Source organism: Theropithecus gelada, chromosome 7b (assembly GCF_003255815.1).
Source record: "Theropithecus gelada isolate Dixy chromosome 7b, Tgel_1.0, whole genome shotgun sequence".
Lineage (NCBI taxonomy): Eukaryota > Metazoa > Chordata > Mammalia > Primates > Cercopithecidae > Theropithecus > Theropithecus gelada.
This window is the reverse complement of record NC_037675.1, coordinates 82,259,199-82,273,541: the sequence shown is the minus strand read 5'-3', so window position 1 is coordinate 82,273,541 and position 14,343 is coordinate 82,259,199. Positions and strand designations below refer to the sequence as shown.

The 14,343-nt window shown below is 36.4% G+C and overlaps 1 protein-coding gene across 2 annotated transcripts in view; it reads left to right on the top strand.

Moving 5' to 3' along the window:
• CEP128 (centrosomal protein 128) overlaps positions 1 to 14,343 on the top strand; it is a 466,370-nt gene that overhangs the window by 45,789 nt on the left and 406,238 nt on the right. For both annotated transcript variants that reach the window (XM_025391920.1, XM_025391921.1), the window contains exon 8: positions 631 to 703. In XM_025391920.1, coding sequence (XP_025247705.1) covers positions 631 to 703 — 73 coding nt within the window. The remainder of the gene's footprint in view (positions 1 to 630; positions 704 to 14,343) is intronic.

Genomic DNA, 14,343 nt, shown 5'->3' with positions numbered 1-14,343 from the left:
CGGGGTTTCACCGTATTAGCCAGGATGGTCTCGATCTCCTGACCTCGTGATCCGCCCGTCTCGGCCTCCCAAAGTGCTGGGATTACAGGCGTGAGCCACCATGCCCGGCCTATCATGTATGTTATTAATTTGATGAGAAACAAGGTAATGGGAGGTCGGTTAGTGAGGATAGAGTTTGCACAGCACACTTTGAGGTAATTTCTTTATGAATTGCTAGAAAGAGCGTGTAAGATTAAGAGTTTTTGTTCTCTTTTGTCCCTCTCTCTCTTCCTTTTTTCTTAATTTAAAATGGGAGATATTGCAACATGTTTGTTTACTGAGAGTGATGTTCCAGTGTAGCAGCAGTTCTCAAAGTTTGGTCTCCAGACCTGCAGACCTCTATTCCTGCATCACCTACGAATTTTAGAAAGGCACATTTTTGGGCCTCATCTCAGATTTGCTGATTTGAAATCTGGGGGACGGGATCCAGCAGTCTGCGTTTTAACAAGCCTTCCAGGTGTTTCAGATTTTATAACATTTGAGAACCACTAAAGTAGAATATTTTGTAATAACGTAATTATCATGTTATGCATTTCACTAGTTCTGTGTATTTTCTAAATATCCAAGTTTAAATCTTTTTTTGTGGCCTAGGTCGGATGCTGAAACAAAAAGGACTTTGGAAGAATTGACTGAAAAACTTAATGAAGCCCAGAAACAAGAAGTGGTGAGACCTCTTTTTTAATAAAAAGTTTTATTTCACATATAGAGGATGGGTGGGCTGGCCGTAATCACAGTGAAGTTTAGTAGAGTTTAACCTTTTGGGTGGTAAGTCCCATTTTGTCTAAAAGTGTGTTCTTGTAGCTCTTATAAAATGTTCATGAATTTTGGGTATTTATATTTGGTATATTTATATTTAGGGTATATTTATTTGGCATTTACATTTAGGGATTTATATAATAGTATTAGCATATTAGAGATAGAGTCAACATTTGTTTTAACTAGGTTAGAGTTTATGATGACTATTTGAAAGATAATTTAAGTTTTACTGGCTCTGATTGTTTTGTAGTTTTTGTGAAATGATATTTGAGAAGTGCAGAATGCTTTTCTTTTCTTTTTTTTGTTTTTGAGACGGAGTCTCGCTCTGTCGTCCAGGCTGGAGTGCAGTGGCCGGATCTCAGTTCACTGCAAGCTCCGCCTGCCAGGTTCACGCCATTCTCCTGCCTCAGCCTCCTGCGCAGAATGCTTTTCGTAGTGTTTTTGTAGCACTCCCCATTTTCAGTTTGTCTCACATGTGTGTAGTTACAATTGCTAGAAAGACCTCTTTGCTGTCTGTTTTTGTCTGATATGGTTCCATTTGAAAATACTCCTAATTCCCAAGCTTTATTATCTCAAAGTCATATTGTTGACACTCACTGTTCAGTGATTTATTTTTATCAAATCACTATCCTTGGTGGAATTAAGGTTAAAAAAATACAGTCTATATAGTGTTAATTTCTTTATATTATCAGTTTGTCTTTTTAGGAGGAAACGGTTAATGGTCACTAAACTTGCGAATTTGTCAACTTCAGGAGTGTATTTATTCATTTATTCATTTCTCATAATACCTTTTTTTCAAGATAAGGAAAGTGAGCAGGATTTTTTTCTTAATATATTTTATTCAAATTGCAAGTTTCCTAGTAAATTTTTCTCCAGTTGTTAATTTGTTTACAGTTCCTTACATAGATATGTTGAGTTCATTTTGGAGTTTGAATGTATTGGCTGAATGTGCTAAGAGATAAAAAGATCAATGAAGTTGATCTTTTTGAAAATACGGTATTTGAAAATTTCTCTGATAGTGAAATTTGCTTATTTTAAAAATATGATTAAACACTTGGCTACATGAAAATACTTTTCTTTTGTGTTTTTGGTATTAAGTTTTTTGTGAAGAGCCTTAGAAAGGTGAAGATACAATGCCTGTCTTCTGCTGAAGTAGACAACATTTTTGCAATTAATGTGTGGCAATGTGGCATCTAATGTGTAATATCAAGATATATTTATTTTTTTGCATAAAGTTCTAGATTTTTTCAGACGTACTAAGGGTACCTTCAATTTAAACTGTACCAGTCTAAAATATCTAAAACATCACATACTTCCAAAAAAGGACTTTTCTGAGATAAACAGTTTGGTGCTTTTCTTAGTTAATTGCAATAGTTCACACAGTATGAAATCTGTGCTATTGTCTGATTTACATACTAAATAAAAGCATTTCCATATATATTTTGAAATCTGTATACATTTAAGAATGTTGCTTTAAGGTCCTCTTTAACTTACTAAGTAATATTCTGTCTCATCTCATAAATTCCAGAGTGGAACCTGTTACTTGACAAGGGAAACTGCTGAAGCTCTCTTTTCTTTTTCACTTGTTTTAAATTTTTAAAATTCGGAGGTATACATGCAGAAAAGTACATGTATCAGTGTATAGCTTGATGAATTATCATGAAGTGAACATACCCTCACCACCCAGATCTAGAAATAGAGTATTACCAGTATTCAATAAAACTTCTAATTTCTCTTTCTAATCACTAACTTCTTGCTTTCTAAAGATAATCACTATTTTGCCTTTTAACCCTATAATTTCCCCCTGTTTTGAACTCCTTGTATTAATGGAACCATATAGGACAAGTTTTTTTGGTCTTTGACTTCTTTTGCTAATCATTAGGATTGTAATGGGTGTTGTGTCAGGTTCTTGCATTTTGTTCATTTTTATTGTTCTTTGGTATTCCATTGTATGGATATATGGCGATATATTTTAACATTCTATAGCTACAGATAGATAGTTGGATTATTTGAAATTCGGGGCTTCTATGGATAATACTGCTATGACCGCTCTTATTCAATATTTAGTGTACATGTGCATGCATTTCTGATGGTACATAACATGGAATGCAGATCCTAGATGCCTTCAAATTTAGTAGACACCAAAAGATAGGTTTCCAAAGTGGTTGCACTAATTTACACTCCCACTAACAGTGTATGAGAATGCATGTTGCTCTTCTTCTTTCCAACACTTGCTATTACTTGTCCTTTCAATAGTAGCTATTATGATAGGTGTTTATGGTGTCACATTTTGGTTTTCTTTTACATTTCATGATTACTACTGATGATGAACATATTTTCATATGTTTGTAGACTGTTGGTTATTTTCTTATTCGAAGTGCCAGTTTGCATCTTTTGTCCACTTTTCAATTGGATTGATTGTCATTTTGTTATTGTTTTGTAGGAGGTCTTTATATTTTTTTTTCTTTTTTTTTTTTTCTTTGAGATGGAGTTTTGCTCTTGTCATCCAGGCTGCAGTGCAATGGCATGATTTCGGCTCACTGCAGTCTCTGCCTCCTGAGTTCAAGTGAGTCTCCTGCCTCAGTCTCCCAAATAGCTGGGATTACAGGCATGTACCACCACACCTGGCTAATTTTTCTGTGTTTCTAGTAGAGATGAGGTTTTGCCATGTTGACCAGGCTGGTCTTGAACTACTGACCTCAGATGATCCACCCACTTCGGCCTCCCAAAGTATTGGGATTACAGGCATGAGCCACTGCACCTGGCCTATATATTTTCTATATGAGCACGTTGTGAGTTTTTTATATTGCACGTATCATCTCCCATATTGCAGCTTATTTCTTTTCATTTTTATATTGTTCTTAATGGGACCTTCTATTGAATTTTAATCCAGTTTAATTTTCCATCTTCTCTTTTGTGGTTAGTACTTGTTTGACCTGTCTAAGAAGTCATTCCCTATATTTAGATCACAAAGATGTTCTCTTGTGTAATCATTTAGAAGCTTATGGTTTTACCTTTCACATTTAGATGTGATATTTACTTGAAATTGGTATTTGTGGTATGAATTAGGAGGAATACATTTTATATGAATGTTTAATTGATTAAGTTCCATTCATTAAAAGGACTACTCTTTCCCCACTACTTTACAGTCATGTATTTGTTATAAATCAAATGTTCATATGCACAAGCATCTGTTTTGGGACTCTTTGATCCCCTGGTTTATTTGTCTATCCAAGTGCCAGTATTCCACTGTCTTGATTACTGTTGCTTTATATTTAGTTGTGATAGGGATAGAGTAACTCCTTTCATGTTGTTCTTCAAACTTGTCTTGTGTGTTCTTTGCCTTTTGCATTTCCATATATATTTTGAAATCTGCAAATGAAATTATTAAAAATCTGGGATCTTGGTTGGATTACATTGTTTCTATAGGTCAATTTGAAGAGAACTGAAATCTTTATAATATCAAGTTTTCCAATTTATAAACGTAGTATATCTTTCCAATAGTATTTTATGGTTTTTTAAATCTAGAAGTTAAAAAGATTTTTTTTAAACAATTTTTTTGAGGTATAATTGACATAGAATAAATGACCCATATTTAAAGTGTACAATTTGATATGTTTTGACATAAGTATATACCTGTGAAACCATTACCGCAGTCAAGATAAGGACACACCCATCATCCCCCAAAATTTCTTACCCACCCTGCCCTGATTGGCCCTTTCCCTACCCCTAAAACTCAAGTTTAAATGTAACTATCCTTTTACTTATTTTTTTTTAGTAAATTTTATTTTGTAAATTTAAGCTATGCAACATGATGTTATGGGATATACATAGATAGTATAAAGATTATTACATTGAAGTAAATTAACATATCTGTCCTTTCACAGTTACCTATTTTTTTGTTTTGTTTTGTTTTGTGGCAAGAACATCTAAAATGTTCTTATTTAGCATGAATCCCATATACAGTACTGTTTTATTATCTATAGTTCTCATGTTGTCCTTTAGATCTCTAGACTTGTTCATCCTACATATCAGCTACTTTGTATCGTCTGACCTGCATCTTCCCATTTCATCCCCTCTAACCCCTCTGTCCCTGGTAACCACTGTTTTGTTCTCTCTTTCTGTATATTTGATTTCTTTTTGTAGATCCCATATTTAATTAGTGAGATCATGCAATATTTTTCTTTTTGTGTCTGGCTTATTTTACTTAGCATAATTGTCCTCCAGACCCAGCCATGTTGTGGTAACTGAAAAGATCTCATTCTTTTGTAAGTCTGAGTAATATTTCATTGTATATATGTACCACAATTTCTTTATTCATTTTTCTATCAACAGACACTTAGGTTTTTTCCATATCTTGGCTATTGTGAATAATGATGCAATGAACATAGGAATATAGAATCTTTACATGGTGATGATTTTATTTCCTTTGGGTATATGCTCAGCAGAGGGATCGTGTGTCATTTGGTAGTTCTATTTTTAATTACTCTTTCTGAATACTCTTGTCAACATTTGTTATTTTTTGACTTTTTAAAATAATAACCACCTTTACAGCTGTGATGTGGTATCTCATAGTGGTTTTGATTTGCATTTCCTTGATGATTAATGATGTTAAATACCTTTTGATATAGCTGTTGGTGATTTTTGTCTTCTATGGAGAAATGTCTATTTAGATCCTTTGCCCGTTTAAAAAATTGGATTATTTGTTTTTCTACTATTGAGTTGTATGAGTTCTTTGTAAATTTTGGGTATTAACCTCATCAGATATATTGTTTGCCAATATTTTTTTCAATTTGTAGGCTGCTATTTCATTTTGTTGATTATATGTTTTGCTGTACAGAGCAGCAAAAGATATAATTTTTTTTTTTAGTTTGAAGTAGTCCCACTTATTTATTTTTGCTTTTGTGGCCTGAGCTTTTGGTTTGATACCCAAAAATCATTGCCAACTTCAGTGCCCAGGAGATTTTCCCCTATGTTCTCTTATAGGAGTTTTATAGTTCCTGGACTCACAGTTAGGTCTTTTATCCATTTTGAGCTTATTTTTATGTATAGTATAAGGGTTCACTTTCTTTTGCATGTGAAATTTCAGGTTTTTTTAACACCATTTATTGAAGAGACTCTTCTTTCCTCATTGTGTCCTATTGGTGCCCCTGTCAAAAATTAGTTGACCATATCTGTTTGGGTTTGTTTCTAGGTTCTCTGTTCGGGTTTGTTTCTAGGTTCTCTGTTCTGTTCTATTGGTGTATGTGTCTGTTTTTATGCCAGTACCACACTGTTTTGATTACTATGGCTTTGTTATATAATTTTAAAATCAGGAAGTATAATTCCTCCAACCTTGTTTTTCTTTCTTGGAATTGTTTTAGGGTCTTTATGTTTCCATACAAATTTTAGGATTTTTTTTTTTTTTTTTTTTTTTCCTGTGAGGAATGCCATTAGGATTTTGAAAGGGATTATACTGAACCTATATATTGCTTTGGGTAGAATGGATAATTTAACAATATTAATTCTTCTGATTCATGAGGATGGAATATCTTTTCATTTTTTTTTTAATATTTTGTCTTCAATTTCTTTCATCAGCATCTTACAGTTTTCTGTGTACAGGTTTTTCACCTTCTTGGTTAAATTTATTCTTCAGTTTTTTAATTTTTAAGACATGACATATGTATAAACATATACATATTTCATGAAATATTTCTATTCAGGCATGCAATATATAATAATCACATCAGGATAAATGGGGTATCCATCACCTCAAGCATTTATTCTTTGTTACAAACAATTCAATTATAGTCTTTTAAGTATTTTAAAATGTATGATTAAATTTTCATTGACTATGGTTGTGCAGTCAAATACTTGGTCTTATTCATTCTTTCCATTTTTTTTTTTTTTTTTGTACCTATTAACCATTCCATCTCCTCCTCACCCTTCAACTATCCTTCTCAGCCTCTGGTAATCAATCCTTGTACTCTCTGTGAGTTTGATTGTCTTAATTTTTAGCTCCTACATGTGATGTTTTTCTTTCTGTGCCTGGCTTATTTCACTTAACATAATAGGCTCAAGTTCTATTCATGTTTTTGTAAATGACAGGACCTCATTTTTTTTTTATGGCTGAATAGTACTCCATTCTGTATAAGCACTACGTTTTCCTTATTTATTCTTCTGTCGATGGACACTTAGATTGTTTCCAAATCTTGGCTATTGTGGATAGTGCTGCAATAAATGTGGGAGTACAGATATATTTTTATTATGCTGACTTTCTTTGTTTTGGGTATATACCTAGCAGTGGGATTGCTGGATCATGTGGTAGCTCTGTTTTTACTTTTTTGAGTACCCTCCATACTGTTCTCAAAATAGTGCATATACTAATTTACATTCCCATCAACAGTGTGGGAGGGTTCTCTTTTTTTCCACACCCTTGCCAACATTTATTATTTATTGCCTGTTCACTCTGATGATAGTTTCTTTTACTGTGCAGTAGCTCTTTAGTTTAATTAGATCCTATTTGTCTATTTTGGCTTTTGTTGCCATTGCTTTTGGTGTTTTAGTCATGAAGTCTTTGCCCATGCCTGTGTCCTGAAAGGTATTGGCTATGTTTTCTTCTAGGGTTTTTTGGTTTTAGGATTTACGTTTAAGTCTTTAATCCATCTTGAGTTAATTTTTGTATAATGTGTAAGGAAGGGGTTCAGTTTCAGTTTTCTGTATATGGTAGCCAGTTTTCCCAGCACCATTTATTAAATAGGGAATCCTTTCCCCATTGCTTGTTTTTGTTAGATTTGTCGAAGATCAGATGGTTGTAGATGTGTGGTGTTATTCCTGTGGCGTCTGTTCTGTTCCATTGGTCTATGTATCTGTTTTGGTACCGGTACCATGTTTTGGTTGCTGTAACCTTGTAGTATATTTTGAAGTCAGGTAGTGTGATGCCTCCAGCTTTGTTCTTTTGGCTTAGGATTGTTTGGCTATGCAGGCTCTTTTTTGGTTCCATATGAAATTTAAAGTAGTTTTTTTTTAGTTCTGTGAAGAAAGTCAATGGTAGCTTGATCGGCATAGCATTGAATCTATAAATTACTCTGGGCTGTATTGCCATTTTCATGATATTGATTCTTCCTGTCCATGAGGATGGAATGTTTATCCATTTGTTTGTGTCCTCTTTTATTTCCTTGAGCAGTGGGTGTAGTTCTTGAGGAGGTTCTTCATGTCCCTTGTAAGTTGTATTCCTAGGTATTATATTTTCTTTGTAGCACTTGTGAATGGGAGTTCACTCATGTTTCGGCTCCCTGTTTGTCTGTTACTGGTGTATAGGAATGTTTGTGATTTTTGCCCATTGATTTTGTATCCTGAGACTTTGCTGAAGTTGCTTACCAGCTTAAGGAATTCTGGGGCTGAGACGATGGGGTTTTCTAAATATACAATCATGTCCTCTGCAAACAGAGACAATTTGACTTCCTCTCTTCTTATTTGAATTTACTTCTCTTGCCTGATTGCCCTGGCCAGAACTTCCAGTACCATGTTGAATAGGAGTGGAGAGAGAGGCCGTCCTTGTCTTGGGCTGGTTTTCAAAGGGAATGCTTCCAGCTTTTGCTGATTCGGTATGATATTGGGTATGGGTTCATCATAAATAGGTCTTATTATTTTGAGATATATTCCCTCAATACCTAGTTTCTTGAGTGTGTTTACCATGAAGGCTGTTGAATTTTGTTGAAGGCCTTTTCTGCTTCTATTGAGATAATCATGTGGTTTGTCATTAGTTCTGTGGTTTGTCATTAGTTCTGTTTATGTGACGGATTATGTTTATTGATTTGCATATGTTGAACCAGCCTTGCATCCCAGGGATGAAGCCAACTTGATCGTGGTGAATAAGTGTTTTGATGTGCTGCTGGATTTGGTTTGCCAGTATTTTATTGAGGATTTTTGCATCAATGTTCATCAGGGGTATTGGCCTGAAATTTTCATTTTTTGTTGGGTCTCTGCCAGGTTTTGGTATCAGGATGATGCTGGCCTCATAAAATGAATTAGGAAGGAGTCCCCTTTTTTTCTCTTGTTTGGAATAGTTTCACAAGGAATGGTACCGGCTCTTCTTTGTACCTCTGGTAGAATTCGGCTGTAAATTGGTCTCGTCCTGGGCTTTTTTTGGTTGGTAGGCTATTAATTACCTGCTCAATTTCAAAACTTGTTATTGGTCTATTCAGGGATTTGACTTCTTCCTGGTTTAGTGTTGGGAGGGTGTTTGTGTCCAGGAATTCATCCATTTCTTCTAGATTTTCTAGTTTATTTGCATAGAGGTGTTTATAGTATTCTCTGATGGTAGTTTGTATTTCTGTGGGATCAGTGGTCATAGCCCTTTTATAATTTCTTATTGTGTCTGTTTGATTCAGATCTCTTTTCTTATTAGTCTGGCTAGCAGTCTATCTATTTTGCTAATCTTTTCAAAACACCAGCTCCTGGATTCATTGATTTTTTGAAGGACTTGTTGTGTCTCTATCTCCTTCAGTTCTACTCTGATCTTAGTTATTTCTTGTCTTCTGCTAGCTTTTGAATTCATTTGCTCTTGCTTTTCTAATTCTTTTAATTGTGATGTTAGGATGTCGATTTTAGGTCTTTCCCACTTTCTGATATCGGCATTTAGTGCTATAAATTTCCCTCTAAGCACTGCTTTAGCTGTATCCCAGATGTTCTGGTACATTGTGTTTTTGTTCTCATTGGTTTCAAAGAACTTATTTCTGCCTTAATTTTGTTATTTACCCAGTAGTCATTCTGGATCAGATTGTTCAGTTTCCATGTAGTTGTGCAGTTTTGAGTGAGTTTTTTAATCCTGAGTTCTAATTTGATTGCACTGTGGTCTGAGAGACTGTTTGTTATGATTTCCATTCTTTTGCATTTGCTGAGGAGTATTTCACTTCCAATTATGTGGATAATTTCAGAATAAGTGCTATGCAGTGCTGAGAAGAATGTATATTCTGTTGATCTAGGGTGGAGAGTTCTGTAGATGTCTATTAGGTCCACTTGGTCCAGAGCTGAGTTCAAGTCCTGAATATCCTTGTTAATTTTCTGTCTAATTGATCTGTCTGATATTGACAGTGGAATGTTAAAGTCTCCCACTGCCGTTATATGGGAGTCCAAGTCTCTTTGTAGATCTCTAAGTACTTGCTTTATGAATCTGGGTGGTCCTGTATTGGGTGCATATATATTTAGTATAGTTAGCTCTTCTTGTTACATTGATTCCTTTACCTTTATGTAATGCCCTTCTTTGTCTTTTTTGATCTTTTTGGTTTAAAGTCTGTTTTATCAGAGACTAGGATTGCAACCCCTGCTTTTTTTTTCTTTTCATTTGCTTGATAAATATTCCTCCATCCCTTTATTTTGAGCCTATGTGTGTCTTTGCATGTGAAATGGGTCTCGATTCTGTCCAATTTGCTAGTCTGTGTCTTTCAATTGGGGCATTTAACCCACTTACATTTAAGGTTAATATTGTTATGTGTGAATTTGATCCTGTCATTATGATGCTAGCTGGTTATTTTGCCCGCTAGTTAATGCGATTTCTTCCTGGTATTGATGGTCTTTACAATTTGGTATGTTTTTACAGTGGCTGGTATTGGTTTTTCCTTTCCATATTTAGTGCTTCCTCCAGAAGCTCTTGTAAGGCAGGCCTGGTGGTGACAAAATCCCTCAGCATTTGCTTGTTTGTAAAAGATTTTATTTCTCCTTAGCTTATGAAGCTTAGTTTGGCTGCATATGCAATTCTGGATTGAAAATTCTTTTCTTTAAGAATGTTGAATATTGTCCCCCACTCTCTTCTGGCTTGTAGTGTTTCTGCTGAGAGATCTGCTGTTAGTCTGATGGGCTTCCCTTTGTAGGTAACCTAACCTTTCTATCTGGCTGCTTTTAACATTTTTTCCTTCATTTCAACCCTGGAGAATCTGACAATTATGTGTCTTGGGATGGCTTTTCTCGAGGAGTATCTTAGAGGTGTTCTTTGTATTTTCTGAATATGAATGTTGGCCTGTCTTGTTAGGTTGGGGAAGTTCTCCTAGATAATATCCTGAAGAGTGTTTTCCAGCTTGGTTCCATTCTCCCCGTCACTTTCAGGTACCCCAGTGAATCATAGGTTTGGTCTTTTCACATAGTCCCATATTCCTTGGAGGCTTTGTTTGTTCTTTTCATTCTTTTTTCTCTAATCTTGTCTTCATGCTTTATTTTATTTAGTTGACCTTTAATCTCTGATATCCTTTCTTCTGCTTGATCGATTTGGCTTTTGATACTTGTCTATGTTTCCCAAAGTTCTTGTGCTGTGTTCTTCAGCTCCATCAGGTCATTTATATTCTTCTCTAAACTGGTTATTCTAGTAAGCAGTTCCTATAATCTTTTATCAATGTTCTTAGCTTCCCTGCATTGGGTTAGAACATGCTCCTTTAGCTCAGAGGAGTTTGTTATTACCCACCTTCCGAAGCCTGCTTCTGTCAAAGTCAAACTCATTCTCTGTCCAGTTTTGTACTGTTGTTGGAGAGGAGTTGCGATCATTTGGAGGACAAGAGCCATTCTGGTTTTTGGAATTTTCAGTATTTTTGCACTGGTTTTTCCTCATCTTCATGGATTTATCTACCTTTGATCTTTGATGCTGATGACCTTTGGATGGGGCTTTTCTGTGGGCCTCCTTTTTGTTGATGTTGATGTTACTGCTTTCTGTTTGTTAGTTTTCCTTCTCACAGTCAGGCCCCTCTGCTGCAGGTCTGTTGGAGTTTGCTGGAGGTCCACTTTAGACCCTATTTGCCTGGGTATCACCAGCGGAGGCTGCAGAACAGCAAATATTTTGCTGTTTGCTCCTTCCTCTGGAAGCGTCGCTCCAGAAGGACACCTGCCTGATGCCAGCCGGAGCTCTCCTGTATGAGGTGTCTGTTCACCCCTGCTGAGCGGTGTCTCCCAGTCAGGAGGCACGGGGGTCAGGCATCCACTTGAGGAGGCAGTCTTTCCCTTAGCAGAGCTCAAGTGCTGTTCTAGGAGGTATGCTGCTCTCTTCAGAGCCAGCAGGCAGGAACATTTAAGTCTGCTGAAGCTGTGTCCGCAGCTGCCCCTGTCCCCAGGTGCTGTATCCCAGGGAGATGGGAGTTTTGTCTACAAGCCCCTGACTGGGGCTGCTGCCTTTCTTTCAGAGATGTCTTGCCCAGTGAGAGGAATCTAGAGAGTCAGTCTGGCCCCAGGTGCTTTGCCGTGCTGTGGTGAGTGTTACACACAGTCAGAGTTAACACTATGAGGGGAAAACCGCCTACTCTTGCCTCAGTAATGGCGGATGCCCTTCCCACCACCAAGTTCGACTTCAGACTGCTATGCTGGCCCAAGAATTTCAAGCCAGTGGTTCTTAGCTTGCTGGACTTTGTGAGCGTGGGACCCGCTGAGTGAGACCACTTGGCTCCCTGGCTTCAGCCCCCTTTTAGGGGAGTGAACGGTTCTGTCTCACTGGGGTTGCAGGCACCACGGGGCTACAAAAGAAAAACTCCAGCAGCTAGATCGTGTCTGCCCAAACAGCCGCCCAGTTTTGTGCTTGAAACCCAGGGCCCTGGTGGTAGAGGCACACAAGAGAATCTCCTGGTCTGTGGGCTTCAAAACCCATGGGAAAAACATAATGTCTGGGCCAGATAGCACAGTCCCTCACAGCACAGTCCCTCATGGCTTCCCTTGGCTAGGGAAGGGAGTTCGCCGGCCCCTTGCACTTCCCCGGTGAGGTGATGCCCAACCCTGCTTCTGCTCACTCACCGTGGGCTGCACCCACTGTCTAGCCAGTCCCAGTGAGATGAACTGGATACTTCAGTTGGAAATGAAGAAATCTCCCACCTTCTGTGTTAGTCTCTGTGGGAGCTGCAGACTGGAGCTCTTCCTATTGAGCCGTCTTGACAACTCTCTGTATAATAGTTATTAATCCCTTGTCAGGTCGATAGTTTGCAAAAATTTTCCGCCATTTTCTGGGTCGTCTCTTCCTTTTGTTGACTGTTAACTTTGCTGTGTGCAAGCTTTTTAACTTGATGTGATCCCATTTGTCCATTTCTGCTTTGGCTGCCTGTGCTTTTTGGGTTATTATTCAAGAAATCTTTGGTCACTCCAATGTCCTGGAGAGTTTGGTCCCTAGTGTTTTCTTGTAATAGTTTCATAGTTTGAGGTATTAGATTTAAGTCTTTAATCTGTGTGATTTGATTTTTGTCTTTGTCAAGAGATAGGGATCTAGTTTCACACTTCTGCATATGAATATTCAGTTTTCCCAGCACCAGTTATTGAAGAGATGTCTGTTCCTTTTCCCAATACATGTTCTTTGCTACTTTGTCTAGAATGAGTTTGGTGTGGTTGTTTGGATGTGCTTCTGGGTTTTCTATTCTGTTTAATTGGTCTATGTTTCTGTTTCTATGCCACTTCCATGCTGTTTTGGTTACTATAGCTCTGTAGTATAATTTGAAGTCAGGTGATGTGGTTCCTCCAGTTTTGTTCTTTTTGCTCAGGATAGCTTTGAATATTGTGGGTCTTTTATAATTCTAGATAAATTCTAGGATTTTTTTTCTATTTCAGTGAAGAATGTCATTGGTATTGCACTGAATCTGTAGATTACTTTGGATAGTATGGACATTTTAACAATATTGATTCTTCTAATCTATTAACATAGAATATCTTTCCATTTTTTAATAGTTTCTCTTTAATTCCTTGCATCAATCTTATATAGTTTTCACTGTAGAGATCTTTCACTTTTTTGTTTAAATTCTTAAGTATTTAATTTTTATCTTTAGCTATTGTAAATTGGATTACCTTCTTGATTTCTTTTCTGGTTTGTTTACTGTTGACATATAGAAATGCTACTGATTTTTGTATGTTGACTTTGTATTCTGTAACTTTACTGAGTTTATCAGTTCTAACAGTTTTTTGATGGAGTTTTTAGGTTTTTTCAAATAGATGATCATGTCATCTACAAACAAAGATAATTAATTTGACTTCTTCCTTTTCAATTTGGATGCCCTTTATTTCTTTTTTTCCCCACTCTCAAAGATTCCACCTTTATTTTATTTTATTTAAACAAATTTTTTATTTAAAATTTTGTGGGTAGGTAGTAGGCACGTATATAATTACGGGTACATGAGATGTTTTGATATGAGCATGCAATGTATAATAATAACATCAGAGTAAATGGAGTATCCATTACCTCAAGCGTTTATCCTCAGTGTTACAAACAACAGTTATACTCTTTTAGTTATTTTAAAATGTACAATTAAATTCTTATTGACTGTAGTCACCCTTTTGTGCTGTGAAATACCAGGTCTTATTCACTGTATTTTTTAAATACCCATTAAGCTTTCTTCCTCTTACCCATCCTCCCACTACCCTTTTCAGCCTCTGATAACCACTCTTGTACTCTCTAGCTCCATGAGATCAATTGTTTTTATTTTTAGATCACACAAATAAGTAAGAATATGTGATGTTTGCCTCTCTGTGTTGGCTAATTTCGTTTAGCCTAATGACCTCCAGTTCCATCTGTGTTGTTGGAAATGACAGCATCCCATTCTTTTTATGGCTGAATAG